Below are 24,790 nucleotides of genomic sequence, written 5' to 3'. Positions count from 1 at the left end.
TGAAGAAGGGAGATAGGGATTCAGCCATGATTGAATGGTGAAGCAGCCTCGATGGGCCAAATGGCCTAATTCTGCTTCTATGTCCTATGGTCTTCATCATTTTTGCCAGTCACGATGATGTTATTAAGATAACATTGTGTTCCTGAGATATTTTGGAGAACTTACGTAGAAACATAGAAAACCTATAGCACAATAAAGGCCCTTCGGCCCACAAAGCTGTGCCAAACATATCCTTACCCCAGAACTACCTAGGCTTACCCATTGCCCTCTATTTTTCTAAGCTCCATGTACCTATCCAGGACCCTATCATTTCCACCTCCACCACCACTGCCAGCAGCTCATTCCACACATTCATCACTCTTTGTGTAAAAAACTTACCCCTGACATCTCCTCTGTACTTACTTCCAAGCACCTTAAAACTATGCCCTCTCGTGCTAGCCATTTTAGCTCTGGGAAAAAGCCTCCGACTATCCACACAATCAATGCCTCTCATCATCTTGTACACCTCTCTCAGGTTACCTCTCATCCTCACTTGGTCCATTGCTCTTTGCCAAATTGCTGGAGCTGATGCGACACCAAGGACGAGATGATTATATTGGAACAGTCCCTTGTGAGTGTTGATTGTGAGGAACTTCCTGCTTTGTCTCCTCAATTTCCATTTGCAGATAGGCTTGTGACAAGTCCATGTTTGAAAACCTCTCCCTGCCCACCAAAGATGCAAAAATGTCATGGTAGGGGATACTGCACACACGCAGCACCTTGGAATCCCCACATATGCAAACAGCTCCAGCCTTCCTTTCTTGATCACTGGGACAATGGGAATAGCCTGGGACACTTCTTTACCTTCAATCAACGTTTCTCTTCCCCTGTAGCTGACAGAGGATTTCATGGTGCTTATCAAAACTCTGACTTCTCATCTTCCACACCAGTGGGCTCCACATCCGATAAATAATTCTTTGTCATTTCCAGCACCTCCAGTATAGCACCACTACTTGCAAGCTCTTTTTTTTTTTCCTTTCAGCATTCAACAGGGACACTTTACTCCATTAAACATAAGCTCACTACAGAATTACTAGCAGTTGTCTTTCATCTATGAATGGCAGCTTTCTAGATACAACACTTTAAGTGTTGCATGTAGGAAGTGTATTTACACTCACTGCTCACTTTATTAGGTACACCTGTACACCTGCTCATTAATGCAAATAAGTATTTGGCCAATCATGTGGCATCAACTCAATTATAAAAGCATGAAGAAATGGTCAAGAGGTTCAGTTGTTCAGGCCTAACATTAGAATAGGGAAGAAAAGTGATCCAAGTGACTTTGTCCACGGAATGATTGTAGGTGCCAGACAGGGTGGTTTGAGTATCTCAGGAACTGTTGATTTCCTGCTATTTTCATGCACAAGAGTCTCTACTGTTTTCAGAGAATGATTCAAAAAACAAAAAAAAAGCACAACATCTGTAGTCCAAAATGCCTTGTTAATGACAGAGGTCAGAGGAGAATGGCTAGACTGGTTCAGGCTGACAGGATGGCGACTAACTCAAATAAACATGTTACAACAGGTGTAAGAAGAACATCTCTGAAGGTACAACACATCAAACACCATGAACATACAGAAATACATTCAGTACAGTATTATGTACTGTACCTCCTGTATTTAAGAAATATCTTTGTAGGGTGGATCAGAATTTACATTTTGAATGATTTGTTTTAACCTAAAACATTAATTCTCTTTCTGTTTATAGCTGCTGCCTGACTTCTTATATATATTCAACATTTTCTGTTTTTATTTAAACCTTACAACAGTTGCATTTACACCTACTTTGAGAGGTCAGTTATGGCCAGAATCAACTCCTACCTGAGCAAGGACCTGGACCGCTGTAATGTGCCTATCAGCACGGTAGGTCTACAGCAATGCAATCTCATTGGCTCTCAACTTGGCCCTGGATCACCTGGACAATAGCAATACCTACGTCAAGTTGCTGTTTATTGATTACAGCTCAACATTCAACACAACTATACCCTCAGTTCTAATCAACTAGCTCCAAAATCCAGGTCTCTGGACATTCCTCTACAACTGGATCCTAGACTTTCTCACCGGGAGGCCATAGTCAGTGCGGATCAGAAATATAATTCCAAAGTTCAAAGTACATTTTAAAGTATATATACTTCATATAACCTTGAGATTCATCTCCTTACAGGCAGCCACAAAACAAAGAAACCCAACAGAACCCATTGAAACAAAAGAAGACCGTTGAACATCCAATGTGCAGAGAGGAAAAACAAACAGATTGTGCAAACACTAGAAGAAAGAAAACAGTGTTCAGAACTGAAGTTTGCCGGAGTCCACGGTCAACCATCACTGCAGCCGATACAGAAGCCTGTTAGTTGCAGACAAGTGAACCTTGTGGATCAGCGAGGTGAACTGGCCTGTCCCTCACCTTTGCCCCCGGAAGTCTGATCTTTTCAATCTGGCCTAATGATTAAATCATCCAAACCTCAGATCAATCCTTGTGCTTGGACCTGGGCCCTACTACTTCAATACGCTCTCAGGCTCAAGCCCTGCCGTTTCGATTCAGTTCATACCCGACCTTTCCAATTCAGTTTGGCGCTTAAATCAATCAAACCTCAGGTCCCTCCTCGCACTTGGGCCCAGGCTTCCCGTTGCCTGCGCTCACTGTGCCTCTGCTGTATCAAATTGACTCTGAGTCTGCTCCAACAATGGCCACATAATGGCTCATTTTCTGCTCTCTGGCCCATACCCCACTGCCTCGATTGGCCCAAGTACACCATCTCCTGCACTTTCAAGACTTCAGTTCACACTGCAAGATGCCAAGTCAGACAGGCAGCTCAAAAGATCAAAGCCAACAGGGAAGTTAGAGGCTTTTGTTTGCGGTGATTGTTTACCAGAAAAAGTGTGATTAATAAAGTATTTAGTTGTTTCCTTTGTTTTATTTGCCACCAGCAAGTAGTCACTGAGCTTCACCAGTGCTATCTTAAACTGATATAACATTTCCTCCTCACTGACAATCGACACTGGTGTAGGTCAAGGATGTGAGCTTAGCCCACTGCTCTAATATCTCTACACCCATGACTGTGTGGCGAGGCACAGCTCAAACTCCAGTAACGATGATTACATACAATATTAATGTTCAGTTGGAAAGGCAGGGATTTCCAAACACATGTCATTGTATATTTCAATGTACATGTGATAAATAAATCTGAATCTGAAGATGTAATGGCTTCATTGGGGCCGGGGAATCTAACCAATTGGACTGACTATTCCAAAGAGGTGACAAAATGTACTGATGAGGCAATGCTGTTGATGTAGTCCATATGGACCAAGACAAATTACCATATTGAAACCAAATAGGCTTGATAATGGGACGCAATAGGGTGCTGGTGGAGGTTCTGGATTGAATTTTGAGATTGAAAGTCTGTGACTAATGGTGCCGCACAGATCTGATGTGGGGACCTTACTGTCTGTTATGTAGGTTAAGGATCTGGATGTGAATGCAGAAGGTAGAATCAGTAAGCTAGGGTGGATAAATCTTCAGAACTTGATGAGGTGACCCCTCAGACCCATTTCTGTGCTGCAGAGCTCTATAAGACAAAATGTTATACTGTAGGCTACAAGGTATTATTGGTCTGTTGTTGGTCTAAGTGGGCAGACAAAAGGCAGATAGGATTTTATCCTGATAAATGTGAGGTGATACACCATAGGAGGTCTAATAACAATAGGATATACTGTGAATGGTAGGGCCACTGCCTGTACAAATCTAAGGATCCTTCAGCACAGGAGGATAGAAGGTATACATGGCTTCGAGAGCCACAGCATTGCTTATGTTCAGGAAGGTAATCGTAGAATTTTATAAAATATTGGTTAGGTCACTGCAGTTGGTTAAGTTAAAGAAAGTAGATTTATATTTGTTGGACTTTGGAAGACTGAGATAATAAGATTCTTACTAGCCATGACAAGGTGTGTTTTAAGATGTTTCCAATAGTGGGAAAAATCTCAAACAAAGCGGGATTGTTACAAGATAAGTCATAAAACTCCTTATGAGAATGCAGGGTGACTTGGACAGGTTGGGTGAGTGGGTAGATGCATGGCAGATGCAGTTTAACGTGGTTAAGTGTGAGGTTATCCACTTTGGTGGCAAGAACAGGAAGGCAGATTACTATGTGAATGGTGTCAAGTTAGGAAAAGGGGAAGTACAATGAGATCTGAGTGTCCTTGTTCATCACTCACTGAAAGTAAGCATGCAGATACAGCAGGCAGTGAAGAAAGCTAATGGCATGTTGGCCTTCATAACAAGGGGAGTTGAGTATAGGAGCAAAGAGGTCCTTCTGCATTTCTACAGGGCCCTGGTGAGACCACACCTGGAGTATTGTGTACAGTTTTGGTCTCCAAATTTGAGGAAGGACATTCTAGCTATTGAGGGAGTACAGCATAGGTTCACGAGGTTAATTCCCGTGATGGCAGGACTGTCATATGTTGAAAGATTGGAGCGACTGGGCTTGTATACGCTGGAATTTAGAAGGATGAGAGGGGATCTGATTGAAACATATAAGATTATTAAGGGATTGGACACATTAGAGGCAGGAAACATGTTCCTGATGTTGGGGGAGTCCAGAACCAGAGGCTACAGTTTAAGAATAAGGGGTAGACCATTTAGAACGGAGTTGAGGAAAAACTTTTTCACACAGAGGGTTGTGGTTCTGTGGAATGCTCTGCCTCAGAAGACAGTGGAGGCCAATTCTCTGGATTCTTTCAAGAAAGAGTTAGATAGAGTTCTTAAAGATAGCGAAGTCAAGGGATATGGGGAGAAGACAGGAACAGGGTACTGATTGTGGATGATCAGCCATGATCACAGTGAATGGTTGTGCTGGCTCGAAGGGCTGAATGGCCTAGTCCTGCACCTATTGTCTATTGTCTAAAACGGAAATGCTTTGGAACTTCTGCTCAACCTCGAGAAGTCACTACCCTGGAGAATTGTGCAGGGTAGATCATCAAGAGTATTTAAAAAAAGGAAAGAGATAAATTCTTTGAAAGATTGGGGAAATAAGGACGATGAGAGTCCGGCACAGAAGAGGAGACAAGACCAGGGACAGAACAACCATGATCAGATTGAATAGTGGGGCAGGTTTGAAGGGCCAACCAGCCTACATCTGTTGTTTATATATGTTCTTATGTTCACAGGAAGAATATTGTGCACAATAATGGTCACTACACTATAGGAAGGAAGATGATTGCAATAGAAGGTATGCAGTGAATATTCATCAGAATGTTATAGGATAGAGAGTTTTAACTTTCTTTGAGGAGAGGCTGTGTTTGTTTCCTTTGAAGCACAGAGGTGAGCTGACACGCATACACAAAGTTGCGAGGGACAGATAGTGGAAAACCTTTCCTCTGAGCAAAGGTGTCGGAACCTAGAGAGCACAGGTTTCGGACAGGAGGTAAAGGGAACAATAAGAGGAAGGCGGTTAGAATCTGGAACATACTTTATGAGATAGAGCCAGATATTGACATTACATTGAAGTAGTATTTAGATAACCACTTCAATTGCTAAAGCATAGAAGATTACATATCAATTTCTGGTAAAGAGGATTAACTTTGAGGGACAGCATGGGCCAAAGAGCTTGCTTCAGTGTTGAATGATACTATGACTTCAAACAGCAATAGTTGCTGCTTCTCCCTGCGGGGATGCGCTCTGGCAGCAGAATACAACCAGAACTTTAAGCTGTGATCATGGAATTGGAGACGGATAGGGGAGGGGGTTGTGGGAGTTGGAGAGAATGAAGCGGGTTGATGAAACTTCCAGCTGGTACTACAGATGCATGCTTTGACTGTGTTTGATGGATTTTGAAGCCTTTCTTGTTGTGCCACAGACAGCACTGCAGCTCCCATTCAATCACAAGAAGTGGCAAATGAGCCAATTCTTTATCTGGTCAGTTTGCTGCCAGGAATACCACAGGCAGATGCTCCTTTTCACTCTCTGTTACTATTACATTGCATGCCAATTATGACATTGGGTTGTAGCCTTCATATGTTGATTCAGATATAAACCTTGCCAGTGACCTGATTTGCCTTTGCTGGGCTTTAAACAAGAGACTCTTTAACTTAAAATACAAGGATCAGGTTAAAGTTTTAAAATTCTTTTTTAGGGATCTGAGTGTCACCGATAAAACCCTTAGGATGGTGTCAGTGACCTAACTTCCTGAACTACTCTATTTCTTCCATAAGACCATAAAACAAAGGAGCAGAATTAGGCCATTCAGCCCATCGAGTCTGCTCCACCATTCCATCGTGGCTGATCCCAGATCCCACTCAACCCCATACACCTGCCTTCTCGCTATACCCTTTGATGCCCTGACTGATCAGGAAACAATCAACTTCCGCCTTAAGTATACCCATGGACTTGGTCTCCAGCGCAGTCTGTGGCAGAGCATTTCACAGATTCACTACTCTCTGGCTAAAAGAAAAATTCCTCTTTACCTCTGTTCTAAAAGGTCACCCTTCAATTTTGAGGCCGTGCCCTCTAGTTCTGGATACCCCTACCACAGGAAACATCCTTTCCACACCCACCCTATCTAGTCCTTCAACATTCAGTAAGTTTCAATGAGATCCCCCCACATTCTTCCAAATTCTGACGAGTACAAGCCCAAAGCTGCCAAACTCTCCTCATATGTTAACCCCTTTATTCCTGGAATTGTCCTTGTGAACCTCCTCTAGACTTTCTGTAATGACAACAGATCCTTTCTGAGATACAGGGCCCAAAACTGTTGACAATACTCTAAGTGTGAACTGACTAGTGTCTTATAAAGCCTCAGCACTAGATCCCTGCTTTTATCTTCTATTCCCCTTGAAATAAATGCCAATATCACATTTGCCAAAGGGTATAGGCCAAAATGTCCACTGTACTTTTTTTCATAGATGCTGCCTGGCCTTCTGAGTTCCTCCAGCATTTAGTGTGTGCTGTTTGGATATCCAGCATCTACAGGTTTTTCCTTGTTTGTGATTTGATCACATTTGCCTTCTTTACCACAGACCCAACTCGTAAATTAACCTTCTGGGAGTCTTTAACAAGGACTGCTAAGTCCCTCTGCACCTCTGATGTTTGAACCTTCTCCCCATTTAGATAATTGTCTGCACTATTGTTCCTTTTACAAAATGCATTATCATATATTTCCCAACACTGTATTCCATCTGCCACTTTTTTGCCCATTCTTCCAATTTGTCTAAGTACTATTGCAATCACATTGCTTTCTCAGCATTACTTACCCTTCCACCTGTCTTTGTATCATCTGCAAACTTTGCCACAAGGTGATCAACTCTATCATCCAAATCACTGACAAACAATGTGAAAAGTAGCAGTCCCAATACTGGCCTCCAAGGAACATCACTAGTCATCGGCAGCCAACCAAAAAAGGTCCCCTTTATTCCCACTTGCTACCTGCTGCTTGTCAGCCATTCCCCAATCCATGCCAGTATCTTTCCTGTAACACCACAGGATTTTATCATGTTAAGCAGCCTCATGTGTGGCACCTGTCAAATGCTTCCGAAAATCAAGTAAATGACATCCACTACAGCCCCTTTGTCCACCCTGGTTGTTACTTTCTCGATGAAGTCTAACAGATTTGTCAGGCAAGATTTCCCTTTACAGAAACCATGCTGATTTTATCATTAGTCTCCATTGTTAATAATAGACTCCAACACTTTCCCAGTCACTGAGGTTAAGGTGTTCACACAGTGTAGTTGGATAAAGAGTTCCAAGACTTACACCCAGTGATATATCTCCAAATCAGGATGGTGTACGTCTTGAAGGTCAAGGTGTTCTCAGGCACCTGTTGTCCTTATCCTTCCTGGTGGAGAAGGTTGTTATTTGGCAGGTAGTAGCCGTCTGGATAACTTCAGTATATTTTGTTTCTGGTGTACTCTACACCCACTAAGCACTAGTGGTGCAGAGAATGAAATTGGTGCTAATCAAGAAGGCTGCTTTTGGAGGGTGACATCAAGCTTCTTCAGAGTTGTGGAACTGCACACATCCAGGCAAGGGAAGAGTACTGCATCACACTCTTCCTTGCACCTTGTAGATATTGAAATGGTTTTGGAGTGTCAAGTATGAGACACTCAACATAGGTCTGACCTGCTCCTGATGACACAGTATTTACGTGGTTGATCCAGTTACATTCAATGCTGTCTTAGGATATTGATGGAGATGGGTCAGGGAGGTAGAGAAGAAGAATGTGATGATGGTAATGGCATTCAGTGTCAAAGTTAGGTGGTTAAACTCTATTTTCTAGGAGAAAGTCACCTTTGAGGCACAGATGTTCCTTCCCTTATATTAGCCCACGACCTGAATGTTATTCAGTTCAATGTCATGTTATATAAGCATGGGCTGTTTTATTTGCTGAGAAACTGCACTTGGAATTGACCATTATGCAGTAATTGGCAAAGATCCTTTCTTCTGACCTTACAGTAGAAGAAGATCAATAATAAAGATGATGGTTGGATCCAAGACACTGCCCTGAAGTTTTTCTGCAGTGTTCCACTCAAACTGGGATGACCAAGCTCTGACAGTCACAACCATCTTTCCTAGGGCAAGGTCACACTCTACCACTAGGGGTTTTTTTTTCCTGTTGTTCATTGACTTCAGTTTTTCCAAGTGCCTTACTGTCATACTTGGTCAAACATTGCCTTGATGTCAACACACTTCTGGAATTCAGGTCTTTGGTACATGTTTGGACCAAGGCCATGTTGAGGTCTGGAGCTGAGAAATACTGGCAAAACCCAAACTGGGCACCAGTGGGTTGATTACTGTTGACCAACTGCTGCTTGATAACAGTTTCCATCACTTAACTGATGATTTAGAGCAGATTGATTGGCTGAGAATTTTTTTTTCTGAATAGGCAATTTCGACACAAGATGCTAGTGCTGTAACAGTATTGGGACAGATCAGTCAGATATTCCTTACTTACAAAATTTTAATGATCTTCTGTCAATTGTTGGATGATAATAATCAAAGTCAATGAATCAGTTGAATCTTGATTAATCTTTAGTTTTCTAATTCATGAACATTTTACCTAAATTACAATATTGCATACAATGCAAATATCTAAAGCCAATGTCAGCTAGACATTTACCATTACCCATTACCCCTAATTATTCTGCCATAATGTCAGCTGGCCATGGTTGACAGACTGGGTTATCAAATTCTCAGATGAAAGCTTGAACTTGTTATATGGTTATTATGTTTTACTGATTTACAATACATTTACTATTTTAGCATTTACTCATTTTCCATTTACAATCCTAAGTCCACACTATAAACAATATACTCCCAAACGCATTCCTACTTCAGATAAATCACTCAGTAGGAGTAATGCTATTCACCCAAGGTTGGGAGGGTATTTTCCTTGGGCTGGTAAAACTACACATCATTGAGGCTTATGACTTGGAAAATGTGTCCTGCTTTACATCATAGAGAATATACCAAGGGAAAGGAGTTAACCAAGTGATATTCAATAAATTCTCAGTTTTCTAAACTAGATTGGTCAGCTAATTAACAAAGTGTGACAGGCTCTGACTGATCCCACATGTGATCTAATCTGCTGCTTCACATATTATTTGGTATTCACTTAATTAACCAAACTATAGGAATTGTTATTTTTTTTGCAGCCAAATGTTAACTTTCTTGGAAGGAGGCTACAGAGCAGATTTGATGAATTTTGGAATATTCCTGACAAAGGAACTATAAATGCAAGCTGACAAATGAGGGATAGAGAAATATCTCATTATTTTGCTGAACACCAGAATGTTCAAAAGAAAAATAATGTTTTTTCCACTTGTCTTTCCTGTTGTCCAAAAAGACAGGCTTGTTCCTTTTCAGGTTTAGTCAGCATTCAAACATTCTTTCAGCATTAAATTACACTGGGTAACATTTAACCAATACTCACAAAATGCTGGAGAAACTCAGCAGGTGAGACAGCATCAATGGAAGGAAATAAACAGGTGTTTCAGACAAAACCATTTATTGGGTTGAAGGCTACCCAGAGGGAACGAGATGTTGCCCCTCCAACCCAATTTTGGCCTCATCATGGCAGTAAAAGCTGCCATGGACTGATATGTCTGAATGCACTAACCAGATTGATGAGTAACAGTCACACAGGTTACCAGTGGTGGCCTTAAGCCATGAGCAGCTCTCAGCCATCACAGAGTCAAAGAGACATACAGCATGGACACAGGCCCTTCAGCCCAAATGGTCAGTGCTGGACAAGATTCCCACCTGCGCTAGAACCCATTGCTTGTGTTTAGCCCATATGCTCTAAACCTTTCCTATCCATGTCCCTGTCCTACTACCTTTTAAATAGTGTTAACTACTGCCACTCACTCATATACTGACCACACTGTGTGAAAAATTTGCCTCTCTGAGTCCTGTTAAATCTCCTTCTTCTCACCTTAAACCAACAGTTTCTACTTCTTGGTTCCCCAGCCTTGATTCTCCTTACCTATGTCCCTCATGATTTTATACACCTCTATAATATCACCATCTCATTCTCCTAAGCTCCAGTGAGAAAAGTCTCAGCCCGCTCAAGCACCTTCCATAACATAGTCCTTCAAGTCCTGGCAATGTTCTTGTAAATCTCCTCTGAGTAATGTCATCTTAATGGCACCTTTCCAAAAGCAGAACAAGTGAAGCTGAAAACAATATTCCAAAATAATACCTCACCAATGTTGTGTCCAACTGCAACATAATATCCCAACTTCTAGGTGCAGCGCCCTGACTGATGAGTTCTGAATGCCTCCTTCATCTTTATGCAACTCACATTGAGCTTGGGCAGAAGCTGAGTAAGGAAGTGGTTCATTTTATTTGTAACGCTTCTCCAGCACAAATGATCAATTCCTCCATGACTGATATTCAGGTTTCAATATGTATCATGGTCAGGACATACGAGGACAGGACATTCAGCCTGCAGAGCAGAAGTCAACACCCTGACACAGTGGTGCCAAGAAAACAATACAGTGTTGGAAAAAATGAAGGAGTTGATCGTGGATTACAGGAGGAACGTAGACAGGCTAGTCCCTATTGACATCAATGGGACTGCAGTTGAGAGGGTGAGTTTCACGTTCCTTGGTGCACATAATAGCAGCTGTGTGGTGAAAAAAGCACAACAGACAGCTGAAGAAGTTTGGCACGAGTACCCGAATCCTCAGGACTTTCTACAGGGAGCTTCTTACTTTCATCAAGAGCATCCTGATTGGCGGTGTCACCATCTGGTAAGGGAACTGTACTACCCTTAATCATAAGGCACTGCACAGAGTGGTGCAGACAGCTGAGTTCATTTATGGATGTGGACTTTCCTCTATTCAGGACATTTTCAGCAGCAGGTGCATAAAAAGGGCCCGGAGGATCATCAGGGACTCCAGCCACCCCAACCATAAACTGTTTCAGCTACTTCCATCTGGTAAACAGTACCTCAGTATTAAGGCCAGGACCAACAGTCTATGGGACAGCTTCTTTCTCCAGGCCATCAGATTTACCAATACACATTGATTTGATTACATATCTGACTGTACATACATGTATACAAAACAATTATGCATACAATGTTAATGTTTGGGCAATATCCTCCCACATTTCCCTTCCTTACTGCTTGTATAGAGACGCAACATAAAAATTTTTACTCACTCATCTTGTGAGATGGATGAAGGAGATAAAATTCTAATTCTAATTCTACAGAAACAACAAGCGTCTCATTGAGGGAACCTCACAAACCTGAAAACTTTTCCATCTTAAAGGAACATACACTTAGTAGCCGATTTATCAGGTAAAACTGTACACCTGCTCAGTAGTGCAAATATCTAATCAGCCAATCATGTGGCAGCAACTCAATGAAAAAAGGCATGAATATACGGTCAAGAGGTTCAGTTGTTGTTCAGACCAAACATGAGAAGAAAAAATGTGATCTAAGTGATTTTGACAGTGGAATAAGACTATAAGACCATAAGGTATAGGAGAAGAATTAGGTCATTTGGCCCATTGCATTTCATCATGGCTGATCTAATTTTCCTCTCAACCCACGTCTCCTGCTTTCTTCCTGTGTCCCTTCATGCCCTGACCAGTCAAGAATGTATCAAACTCGGCTTCAAATATACATAAAGGCTTGACCTCCACAGTTGCCTGTTGCAAAGAATTCCACAGATTCACCACTCTCTGGCTAAAGAAATTCCTCCTCATTTCCATTCTAAAAGGACACGCCTCTATTCTGAGGCTGTGTCCTCTGGTCTTAGACTCTCCCACCACAAGAAACATCCTTTTCACATCCACTCTATTGAGGCCTTTCACCATTCGATTGATTTCAATGAAGTCTCCCCTCATTCTTCTGAATTCTAGTGAATACAGGCCCAGGGCCTTTTCATATGACAAGACGTTCAATCCTGGAATCATTTTTGTGAACCTCCTTTGAACCCTCTCCAGTTTCAGCACATCCTTTCTTAAATAAGGGGCCCAAACCAGCTCACAGTACTCTAAGTGAGGCCTACCAGTGCTTTATAAAGTCTCAACATCACATATTTGCTTTTATATTCTAGTTCTCTTGAAATGAAAGCTAACATTGCATTTGCCTTCCTCACCACAGACTCAACCTGTAAATTAATCTTTAAGGAGTCTTGCACAAAGACTTCCAAGTCCCCTTGCACCTCAGTATTTCGTATTTTCTCTCCATTTAGAAAACAGTCAACCCTTTCATTTCTTCTGCCAAAGTGAACGACCACACACTTCCCAACACTCTATTCCTTTTGTAATTTCTTTGTCCATTCTCCCAATCTGTCTAAGTCCTTCTGTAGCCTTTCTATTTCCACAAAGCTACCTGCCCTCCACCTGTCTTCATATCGTCTGCAAACTTTGCAACAAAGCCATCAATTCAAATCATTGACATACATTATAAAAATAATCAGTCCCAACACAGACCCCTGTGGAACACCACCAGTCACTGGCAGCCAACCAGAAATGTCTCCCTTTATTCCCTCTCTTTACTTTCTGCCAATCAGCTACTGCTTCATTTATGCTAGAATCTTTCCTGTAATACCATGGCTTCATATCTTGTTAAGCAGCCTCATGTGTGGCACCTTGTTAAAGGTCTTCAGAAAAATCCAGGTACACATCAACCAATTCTCCTTTGTCTATCCTGCGTGTTATTTCTTTAATAAATTCTAACAGATTTGCCAGGCAAGATTGTCCCTTGAGGAAACTATGCTGACTACTGTCTATTTTATCACGTGCCTCCAAGTACCCTGAGACCCTACCCTAACAATTGACTCCAACAGCTTCTCAACCACTGAGGTCAGACTAACTGGCTTATAATTTCCTTTCTTCTGCCTCTTTCCTTTCTTAAAGAGTGGAGTGACATTTGCAATTTTCCAGCCTTCCAGAACCATTCCAGAATCTGAAAGATCATTACTAATGCCTCCATGATCTCTTCAGTCACCTCTTTCAGAACCCTGGGGTGTTCAGCATCTGGTCCAGGTGATTTATCTCCCTTCAGATCTTTCAGTTTCCCAAGAAACTTCTCTCTAGAAATGGTAACTTCACACACTTCATGCCCCCGACACCTGGAACTTCCACCTGTGTCTTCCACAGTGAAAACTGATGCAAAATACCTATTCAGTTCATCCACTACTTTTGTCCCCCTTTACTACCTTTCCAGCATCATTTTCCAACGGTTTGATATCTACTCTCACCTCTCTATTATACTTTATGTATCCGAAATAACTTTTGATATCCTCTTTAATATTATTGGCTAGCTTACTTTTGTATTCTACCCCCCTCTTCTTAAAGACATACAAGTTGTCTTCTATTGGTTTTTAGAAGCTTCCCAATCCTCTAACTTCCCACTAATTTTTACTCTATTATATGGCTTCTCTTTGGCTTTTATGTTGGCTTTGGCTTCTCTAGTTAGCCACAGTTATGTCATCTTTCCTTTAGAATACTTCTTCCTCTTTGGAATGTATATACGCTCTGCCTTCCGAATTGCTTCCAGAAATTCCAGCTATTGCTGCTCTACCATCATCTCTGCCAGTGTTCTTTTCCAATTAATTCTGACCAACTCCTCTTTCATGCCTCTGTAATTCCCTTTACTCCACTGTAATACTGATACATCTGACTTTAGCTTCTTCTCAAATTTCAGGGTGAATTTGATCATATTATGATCACTTTCCCTGAAGGATCTTTTACCTTAAGCTCTCTGATCGTTGCACAATACCCAATCCAGAATACCTGATCGTCCAGTGGACTCAACCATGAGCTGCTCTAAAAAGCCATCTTGTCTGCAATCTAGAAATTATCCCTCCTGTAATCCAGCACCGACCTGCTTTTCCCAATCCACCTGCACATTGAAGTCCCCCATGACTATTGTAACATTGCCCTTTTGGCATGCAATTTCTATCTCCCATTGCAATTTGTAGGAATGATTATTTGTGCCAGATGAGGTGGTTTAAGTACCTCAGAAACTGCTGGGATTTTCTTGCATCCTAGTCCCTAGAGTTTACAGAGAATGGTGTGCAAAACAAAAAAAACATCCAACGAGCAGCAGTTCTGTGGGTGAAAATGCCTTGTTAATGAATGAGGTCAGAGGAGAATGGCCAGACTGGTTCAAGCTGACAGGAGGGCAACATTAATTCAAATAACCACATGTTACAACAATGGTATGCCAAAGAGAATCTCTGAATGCAGAACACGTCGAATTTTGAAATGGATGGGCTACAGCATCAAAAAGCCATAATACTGTATATTATGTGCAGATGACAGACAGCTATCACACTCCATCCCAAACTGAAAATAGATTGGATTCTGGTTAATTGGGACACATCAGGACAGTACATTTTGGTCCAATTAAGCAGCTGCCTTAACTAGCTAAAGTTTCATGGAAATAGTTAAAAAGGTATTAGTAAGACAATCTGTCATTTAACTGAGTAGAACATTATGTACTTGAATAAAATACAGATCAAATTAGAACACTCAATATTATTACCATACTATAAAACTATGTATTAGTTCCAAATAGTTATCAACAGAGGAATTTGTCTAGTGTACATTCTGTTCTTTTGATTGACTGCAAATGAATAAAATCAGCACTGACACTTAGTGCAGAAAATGGACTGCCTTTTGACAATTGCATCCTCCAAATCTTCATTTTCAATGTGGCATTTAAGATTATTATTGATACCTTCAAATTCTTCATAGTTCCTGACTTGTTGACATAGTGAAATCATGACTAATGACCATACAAGTGCATGTGACTGACGCTAGTTAGAAACTGTTCAGCTGTTGCAAGTACGAGGCTGAGGACAAACCAAAGTGCAGGACACAGGCACGGAGGCAGAGTCATGAGGTGTCAGCACCGCCATGAACAGGGAACCAGTATCCAGGAGAGTCTTTATACAGAGACAAGGTTTACGTAGAATATCCAGGAAATGATGCAGAGCATAGAACTGACAGCCCCAATGAATCAGGAAACAAGGTTTACTCATACTAGAGTCAACGAACAAACTAGCAAAGCATGGCTGTGCCACCCGAATTTTATCCTATGTTCGCTAATGGGAACCAGGTGTGCTGTAATTAGTGGAACTGGGAATGACTGGAAAGCAGACGAGGGGATTAAGGCCCAATTAAGAAGGTAATAGCAAGATGGGGAATAGCCAGATGGGACCATGACATCAGCAAGTCTCCTGTCCCAATTAAGTAGCACAGTATCCCAAATAAACGAAAGGAATCCCAGCTATTTCTTCGATTAATGTTTGTTCTTTGAGTTGTTCCAAATAATGGGCTGCCCCAATGAACTAATGGCTCAATTAACCAGAATCCACTATATAGCATTGTTCCTTCATTGTCATTGAGTCTAAATCTGGAACTCCTCATCAAAACACAATGCAGGAAGCCAGGACTACAGTGGTTCCAAAAGATAGATCACTAACACTTGGTCTAGGTCAAGTCTGGATGGGCAATAAATGTCAGCCATTCTTGGAACATCATGAATAAACGAACTACAACTCATGCCAGAAGTGTGGAAACTAAATATTTTTGTGAAAGCTGATCCCTATTCCTTTCATGATATCATGAAGAAGTAGAACACTGATAAAGATAAAGGAGAAGGAACCAACAATTGATCCTTGGGTGATCTCAAGTTAATTGGATGCAACAGAAGGAGATTCTGGCAGCAACTGATATGGTTACATTTGGGCAATTAGCATGAAACCACAGAAGTCGATCCATACAGCTAGAAACTGATAGCAAAGATGGAATAATTACAGGAAATTGCAGCAGGGAATCTAGAAGAAGGAAGACACAAGGAGGATGCCATTCATGAGTGTGCTAATGAGAATTTTAGAGAAATTTGAGAAGAAATGAATTACACTGAAAGGTTTAAAGCAGGAATTGTTGCTAGAGATAAGCACAAAATTAGAGATTAAATATTTTCTTGAATAGAAAGGTCCTGGAAGAAAGATGCAGGTGAGCACTTAAGCTTGAGAAGTTAGAGGTATAACAAGCGTAAGCAAGATAGAATGCTCCTCCAATGAGATGTAGGATTACAAGGTACCTAATAGTCTCTCTGATGACTACATCTGTAGCAAGTGCTTGCAACTTCAGCTCCTGACTGACAAATTCAGGAAACTGGAGCTGGAGCTAGATGGGCCTGAGTACATTCACTTGGCTGAAAACCTCATAGATGAAACTTGAACTGAGGTGGTCACACCCAGAATACAAGCCTCAGATAGTAGATGGGTGATCACCAGGAGAAGTAAGAGGAGTAAGCAGTCAATGCAGGACTCCCCTGCAGCCATTCCCCTTAGCAACAAGTATACCCCTTTGGATACTGCTGGAGGTTTGAGGAAATGATTCTATCATGGCACAGCAGCAGCAGCCAATCCAGTGGCACTGTGGCCAACTCTAAGGCTCACCAGGGAAGCGTAAAGTCCAGCAGAGTGAAAAAGATAGGAGACTTGATAGTTATGGGGATGGGAAGGATACTCTGTGGCCACAAAACAGGCGCCAGGACTATCTGTTGTTTCCCAGGTGCTTGGGTCTAGGATGAGTCAGAGCGGCTGCAGGAGATTCTGAAGGGTGCACACTGGCACCAAAGACAATGGTAGAAAGAGGAAAGGGGTTCTGCAAAGTGACTATAGGGAGAGAGGGAAGAGGCTGGATAGCAGGACCTCCAACGTAGTAATCCCAGTAGCACATGGTAATCAGGGCAGGAATAGGATGATAGTACAAATAAATGAGTTGCTGAGGAACAGGTGCAGCAGGCAGGGTTTCAGATTTCTGAATCAGTGGGATCTCTTCTGGGAAGTTTGACCTGTACAAAAAAGTCAGGTAACAACTGAACCAGAGGGGAAGTAACATCTTTGTGGGCAGGTTTGCTAGAGCTGTTGGAAAGGGTTTAAATTAATTTGGCAGGGGAATGGGAGCCGGAGAGATAGGGCTGAGGATGGGGTAGTTGTTATGCAAGTTGATGCAGTGTGTATTGAGACTGTGAGGAAGAACAGGCAGATGGTAGGGCAAAACTGCAGCCAGTGGGATGAGCTGAGGTGGAACATGGGGCAAAATTGAAAGGGTGACGAATATAGGACTGAATGTGTTATATTTGAATGCACACCATATGCAGAATAAGGTAGTTAGATGATCTTGTAGTGCAATTAGAGTCTGACAGGTATGATATTGTGAGCATCACAGAGCTCTGGCTCAAAGAAGGTCATGGTTGGGAGCTTAACATCCAAGGATACACATTGTATCGAAAGGACAGGTAGGTAGGCAGAGGGTGTGGGGTGGCTTTATTGTAAAAAATGAAATCAAATCCTTAAAGAAAGGGTGACATAGGATAGGAAGGTGTAGAATTCTTGTGGGTAGTGCTAAGAAATTACAAGTGTAATAAGACGCTAATGGGAGTTATATACAGGCCTGCAGACAACAGCTAGGATGTGGGATGTAAATTACAATGGGAGATAGAAAACATGTTACAATAAGTCATGGGGAATTTCAATATACGGGTAGATTGGGAAAATTAAGTTGGTGCTGGATCCCAAGAAAGGGAATTTGTAGAATGCCTACAAGATGGCTTTTTGGACCAGCCTGTGGTTGAACCCACTAAGGGAAAGAGAATTCTGGATTGTGGGTATGTAATGAACGATACTCGATTAGAAACCATAAGATACAGGAACCCACAGGAGGCAGTGATCATAATGTGATAGAATTCACCCTGCAGTTTGAAAGGGAGAAGCTAGAGTCAAACGTATTAGCATTACAGTGGAGTAAAGGGAATTACAGAGCCATGAGAGTTGGTGAGAAGGGGACACATGAGTTAGGTGTACCATGGGGGCAAAATTGAAAAGGGTGATGAATACATGGTTTAAGATGTTATATTTGAATGCACACCGTATGCAGAATAAGATAGATGATCTTGTAAAAAGGGGACACTGGCCAAAGCTGATTGGAGGGGGACACCATCAGGGATGATGGCAAAAACAGCAATGGCTCAAGTTTTTGGAGGCAATTCAGAAGTCACAGAATAGATACATCCCACAAATTAAGAAGTATTCTAAAGGGAGGATGAGGCAACCATGGCTAACAAGGGAAGTCAAAGACAGCAAAAGAAATGGCATATAATATGGCAGAAATTAGTACGAAGTTAAAGGATTGGGAAGCTTTTAAAAACCAACAGAAGGCAACTAAAAAAAAGGCATAAAGAGAGAAAAGATGAAGTATGAAGGCAAGCTAGTCAATAATATAAAAGAAGATACCGAAAGTTTTTTCTGACGTAAAAACAGTAAATTAGAGGTGAGAGTGGATATTATCTTGTGAGGAAAAAAAAGCTGAAGAGGTAGGGATAGGGGACAAAGAAATGATAGTTGAACTTAATAAATATTCTGCGTCAGTTTTCTCTGTGGAAGACACTAGCAGCATGCCAGAAATTCAAGTCTCGGGGGCAAAATTCAATGTAGTTGCTATAACTAAGGAAAAGGTACGTGGGAAGCTGAAGGGACAGAAGGCCAATAAGTCACCTGATCAAGATGGACTACACACCAGGTTTCTGAAAGAGGAAGCTGAAGAGATTATGAAAGCATTAGTAAGGATCTTTTAAGAATCACTAGATTCTGGAATGGTTCCCGAGAACTGGAAAATTGCAATTGTTACCTCACTCTTCCAGAAGGGAGAGAGGAAGAAGAAAGGAAATTACAGGCCAATTAACCTGACTTCAGTAGTTGGGAAGATGTTGGAGTCCATTACTAAGACTGAGGTATCAGGGTATTTGGAGGCACTTGATAAAATGGGCCAAGGTTGGCATGATTTCCTTAAGGGGTAATCTTGCTTTACAAATCTGTTGGAGTTCTTTGAGGAAATAGTTAGCAGTATAGACGAAGGAGAGTCAGTAGATGTTGCTCATTTGGATTTTCATAAGGCCTTTGTCAAGGAACCACATATGATGCTGCTTACCAAAATAAGAGCCAAAGATTACAGGAAAGGTACTAGAATGGAGAAAAAATTGTTTGACTAGCAGGAGGCAAAGAGTGGGAATAAAGGGGGAATTTTCTGGCTAGCTGCCTGTGTCTAGTGGTGCTCAACACGTTTTAGTATTGGACCGCTTCTTTTCACTTTATATGTGAATGATTTGGATGACAGAATTGATGGCTTTGTGGCCACATTTGTGGATAATATGAAGTTAGGTGGAGGGGCAGGTATGTTGAGGAAGCAAGGCGTTTGCAGAAGGACTTAGACAGTGGAAAATGGGCAAAGATGTGCCAGATGGGAAAACAGTATAGGGAAACGTTTGGCCATGCACTTTGTTAGAAGAAATAAAAGTTTAGACTATTTTCTAAACGGGGAGAAAATACAAAAATTAGAGGTGCAAAGGGATTTGGGAGTCCTTTTGTAGGATACCCTGCAAGTTAACTTGCTGATTGAGTCAGTGGTAAGGAAGGCAAATTCAACGTTAGCATTCATTCAAGAGGACTAGAATATAAAAGCAAGGATGTAATGCTGAGGATGCAATGACCTTACAAGAAGTATTCTGAGCAGTCTTGGGCCCTTTATTTCAGAAAAAAATGTGTTGGCATTGGAGAGGTACCCGAGGAAGTTCATGAGAATGATCCCAAGAAAGAAAGGATTAACATTTGAGGTGTGTTGGTTGGCTCTGGGCCCATACTCTCTGGTATTTAGAAAAGTGAGGGAAGATCTCATTGAAGCCTATTGAAGGCCTAGATAGAGTGCATGTGGAGAGGATGTTTTCTATAGTGGGTGAGTCTGTTACCAGGGGGCACAGCCTCAGAATAAAGGGACATCAATTGATAACAGAGATGAGGAATTTCTTTAGCCAAAGGATGGTGAATCTGTGGAATTTATTGCTACAGATGGTTGTGGAGGCCAAGTCATTGAGTATACATAAAGCAGCCATTGCTTGGCTGTTCATTAGGTAGGGTGTCAAAGGTTACAGGGAGAAGGCAGGAGAACTGGATTGCGAAGGATAATAAGTAAAAACTGCATTGGGAATTAATCTCTTCTTTAGACTATAAGAATTAGGTCATTCATCCCACTGAGTCTCTGCCATTCCATCATGGTCTAAAAAAGATAAATTCACAATGCAGTTTTTAGGGTGGATAATTCCCCAATTATTTTAAAATTTAGAGAGCAAGCCTGAATTTAAAAAAAACTTTTAACAGCATCAGTGGATTTCAGGGAACTTGCATTATGTTCAAGGAATAGATTTATCACCATCACAAATCTGAGATTATCCAAACACACATTTAAAGAAAATAATGGGCTGTAATTTGCACAATTTGAATTTTGTTAAAACAGTCAAAGGTTATGCGTTCTCTCTCGGGCTGCCCAGATCCCAAAACCAGTTAAGAAGCAAACAGTGTCGGCCTCAATGAAGAGACTGAAATTGGAAAATGCAGAATAGAGTCCGAGGATCAAAGTCAAAGCAGGAGGAAGACTGCCTGCTTCTCAGACAGTGGGTTTGAGGAGTAATAGTCACAACCGCATAGACCTTAGAGCTGAGGTAATGCAAGAATTGTTTATTCCTTGAAAATGACAATGGAGAAAGTAAGGAAAGGCTTCTTTGACTATGACTACAACTATGACTAAAAGGTGATTCTCATTGAAAAAAAATGTCTTCGGTTATTCTTATTCATTGCAAATAAGGAACTTGCCAGAGGATAGTGAGATTAAGTTTAACATAAAATGGCTGAGCCAATGATTGAAGGATTAATCCAGAGGTGCACCATATTTTTGAGGTCGGATCTGACTAAATCTGTATGATGATGACAAAGGTGACATTAAAAATATCTGTGACTATATCAGACAGAGAAGATTCAAAACTAAACAAAAGTTTTTTTCTGGATATGCTCCACATTCTCGCTTTTTAGATTACTATATTTTGAAAATCTAAATTTAATTGGAATGCAATATATGTTAACTAATTCCAACAATATGTAATCACATACATCTGGGGCAAGAATACAGAAACAAAATGCTCTTAACAATATTCACCGTCATCCGGGTCGACAATCTCCACAGTTGCAATCTCCGGGAATTCCAGAACAGCCATTACTGGCTCCGACAGTACAATCTGGAATGTTTCAGATCGTTCGTATTCATGATCTGTCAAAATGAGTACTCTCCAAGTTGCTGTGGATTGACCTGGATTGAACTGCACCTGCTTTTGGGATTTCCCCCTGAAATCCTTATCCTTCTCAGCTGTGTCATCTTTTGTACCAATGCCTGTCAATCGAATACAAAGAACAGCTGGGTCAATATCCAAGTAAACCTGACATATATTCCTGCTGCACCGGTAAAACAAGTGGATGAATTCATAGCTAGCACAATTTTAATGCACAATTAAGGCAAACAATGGACTTAATCTGCATTAAATTAAGGGGATCAAAAGTAGTTTCTATGCTGATGGCAACACACCAAACTTTCCTGAAGATATCTGCACTGTAATCCAATGCATGAAAAGCAGTCAGAGACAAGCAAAAACAAAGGTGCAGGGAACAAAGGACAATGTAGACTATACAGCATCTTCTTTTTAAATTTATTTTTATTTTATGATAGATAATTTGAAGTTTATGCACATAAAGCATAATGTTTAAATAAAATACTATGTTTTAAAGAAATTGCAAATATAATGTAAAATATTTTGTTACCACTTTTCATTCTATATATTCTTATTCTATTGCTAGCCATATTCTAACATACGTCAAGTTTAATTTCTTTCTTCATCTGACTGACCTACGTTGTTTCTCGGTTGAACAAAAGCTCAGTTTTCAAATTCCCACTCTTATTTTCAAATCTCTTCATGACCCAGCCTGCTTCTGAACTGTTTGACCCACTTACATTGGGGAAGAAGTTACACAATATCCATGCCAGGATCACTAGACTCAAAAGCACTTAAGCCTGATTTATACTTGTGCGTATGGGCTATGCGTAGGCCTGATTTATACTTTGGATACCCCTACGCCATAGCGAGCATGCGTAGTTGTGTCTGCGTTGCTCTGCAATTCACCGCCAAAACGCTAGTTGGCGGTGGGGTTTCTATGCCACTGTGTTGAGTTTCTTCGTGAGAGACATGGACGAGGAAATGCATTTCAAATATTTTTGGATGTCGGCAGGTAGATTTGACGATTTGGTTCATCGTCTCCAACCATTCATTTTGCATCAGTGTACGGACATGACGGAGAAAAGCAACCGGAAATGCAACGCTACCAAGCGGACCAATCACAGTTGTTGCGGTCTGCGTCGCCACGACACGCGAGTTGCTTTTTTGGGGTGGTGCATGTCACCCTACGGCATAGGGTACACGTACCTTCGGCATACATTTGACGCGGAAGTATAAATTGGGCTTTACTTCCCCCAAGGCGTCAGGCTGATCATCATCTCCACCTCATCACTACATACACTTCACCTAGTGTCACCTTATATATATGACAGTTCAATTACTTACATGGTAAGTAATTTACCATGTTTTGTGCACTTTATGTAGTCCTATGCAGGTCTGTAGTCTAGTACAGTTTTTATTTTGTTTTACGTAGTCTAGTGTAGCCTTGTGCTGTCTCACATAGTCTAGTGTAGTTTTGTGTTGTTTCAGGTAGCACCATGGTCCTGGAGGAACGTTGTTTCGTTTTTACTGTGTACTGTATCAGCAGCTTGTGGTCGAAATGACAATAAACTTGACTTGACTTGACTTGATGGTGTTTTTATAGGATAACTTATATATTTATATTTATTGTTTTTGTTATACTTTTTTATGCTGCATTGAATCTGGAGTAATAATCATTTTGTTCTCCTTTACACTTGTATACTGACGAAAGACAATAAACAATCTTGAATCTTGCCCTACCCCCTTTGCGATTGCGACCTCCTCCAGTTGTACATCTCCCTTAGATATCTGTAGTTCTCCAATAATAGTTCAACTTACATCATTAATTTCAAATAATAATCAAAGAGTAAACATTTTTGTAGTTTGCTTTTGGGATATGGAGGATACTGGTGTCTCTATTTACTCCCTATCCTGAGTTGTATTAGATGGAATGAGAGTTAATCATTAATTGTGGTCTAAAATCAGATGAGATAAATGTAAGTACCTTTCACTAGAGGACATGAGGGAACCAATCTTCCAGCACTTTGCATTATTCTACTGGTTCATCTTCACAAACTAAATTTCACAACTCGCAGTGGTGGAATTTAAAAACAAGAACCTTTGTGTTGACAGAATAATCAGTAGGCTAACTGCAACTGCATTGATTCTATATTGCAACTAGTTAACATTCAATCAACCCTTTCATAACAGAGCACATAGGAAAAAACCTTAACCTATTCGTACTGATGCCAGAAGTTGCAAAACTACCATTAATTTGTCCTTTTGTTCTCCCATCTAAAGCTAAGGAGAAATTGTATCCAAAATGAGAAAAGAGGAATCTCTAAAATCTTGCTGGATAATACAATTTGAAAATGAATATAATTTTATTTCCACAATACAATTAATTATTTATTTTTTAATTAGCAAAATAAGTAAATATTCTAGAGCCTGTATTGAATTTTAGCTGAAAGCATTGCAAGAAAGAAACTCATTATTACATCTAATACGTCTAAATGCATTTTATCAACATGAAAGCAGATGAGAAGAACAGCAAAGTTGAAACCTGTGCCAAGCCATTGAATGTGATAGTTCATCCTCTTGGATTTTTGGCTACGCACACAACCTGGAAACCTTCCACATAACGCTTGGATTAAACGCACCTCTCTGCTAGAACTGAATGAGAAGCCTTTATTTTCCCTGGGCTTTTGGTGTAAAACAAAATGCTGAATCCTGGGTTGCAAAAATCTTAAAACAAGTTTTTTCAGACAACTGAAGTATGACCTATATATATCTATCAGAGTTCAGTACTCAGTGGCTCAAATAGTGGAGGAAGAAATAAAGGCAATATTAGAATGGTATTCAGTATTATTCTGCAAAATTTAATACTTGTGTTTTTTTGAGCAGATGCAGTGGAATTGCAATAAGTGTACTCAGCTGCACTGAAAATGCTTTGACATAAATACAAATATTTATTGCCGGTGATCTTTAGTTTCTTTTTACAACTGAAAATACTATGATTTTATTTTACCTAAACATAATGATTGCTTCAGCTTCGAAACTTAAACTGATTAGGCAAGGGCCAACTTGGTAGGTAGGCTTCAAATGCATATTTTTTTCTACATTCAGTAGCAACCCAAATGTTACATTTATGCAGAC

At 40.8% G+C, this 24,790-nt stretch overlaps 1 protein-coding gene across 1 annotated transcript in view; it reads right to left on the bottom strand.

Annotated features, from left to right (window-relative positions):
- Window positions 1–24,790, bottom strand: part of LOC134349683 (FRAS1-related extracellular matrix protein 2-like) — a 204,794-nt gene that overhangs the window by 121,583 nt on the left and 58,421 nt on the right. The window contains exon 4 of the mRNA XM_063054368.1: window positions 21,547–21,777. Within this exon, the coding sequence (XP_062910438.1) occupies window positions 21,547–21,777 (231 nt within the window). The remainder of the gene's footprint in view (window positions 1–21,546; window positions 21,778–24,790) is intronic.

This window comes from Mobula hypostoma, chromosome 7 (genome assembly GCF_963921235.1).
Source record: "Mobula hypostoma chromosome 7, sMobHyp1.1, whole genome shotgun sequence".
Classification (NCBI taxonomy): Eukaryota; Metazoa; Chordata; class Chondrichthyes; order Myliobatiformes; family Myliobatidae; genus Mobula; species Mobula hypostoma.
Note: the sequence above shows the minus strand (reverse complement) of the source record. Positions and strands in the feature narration are given on the sequence as shown.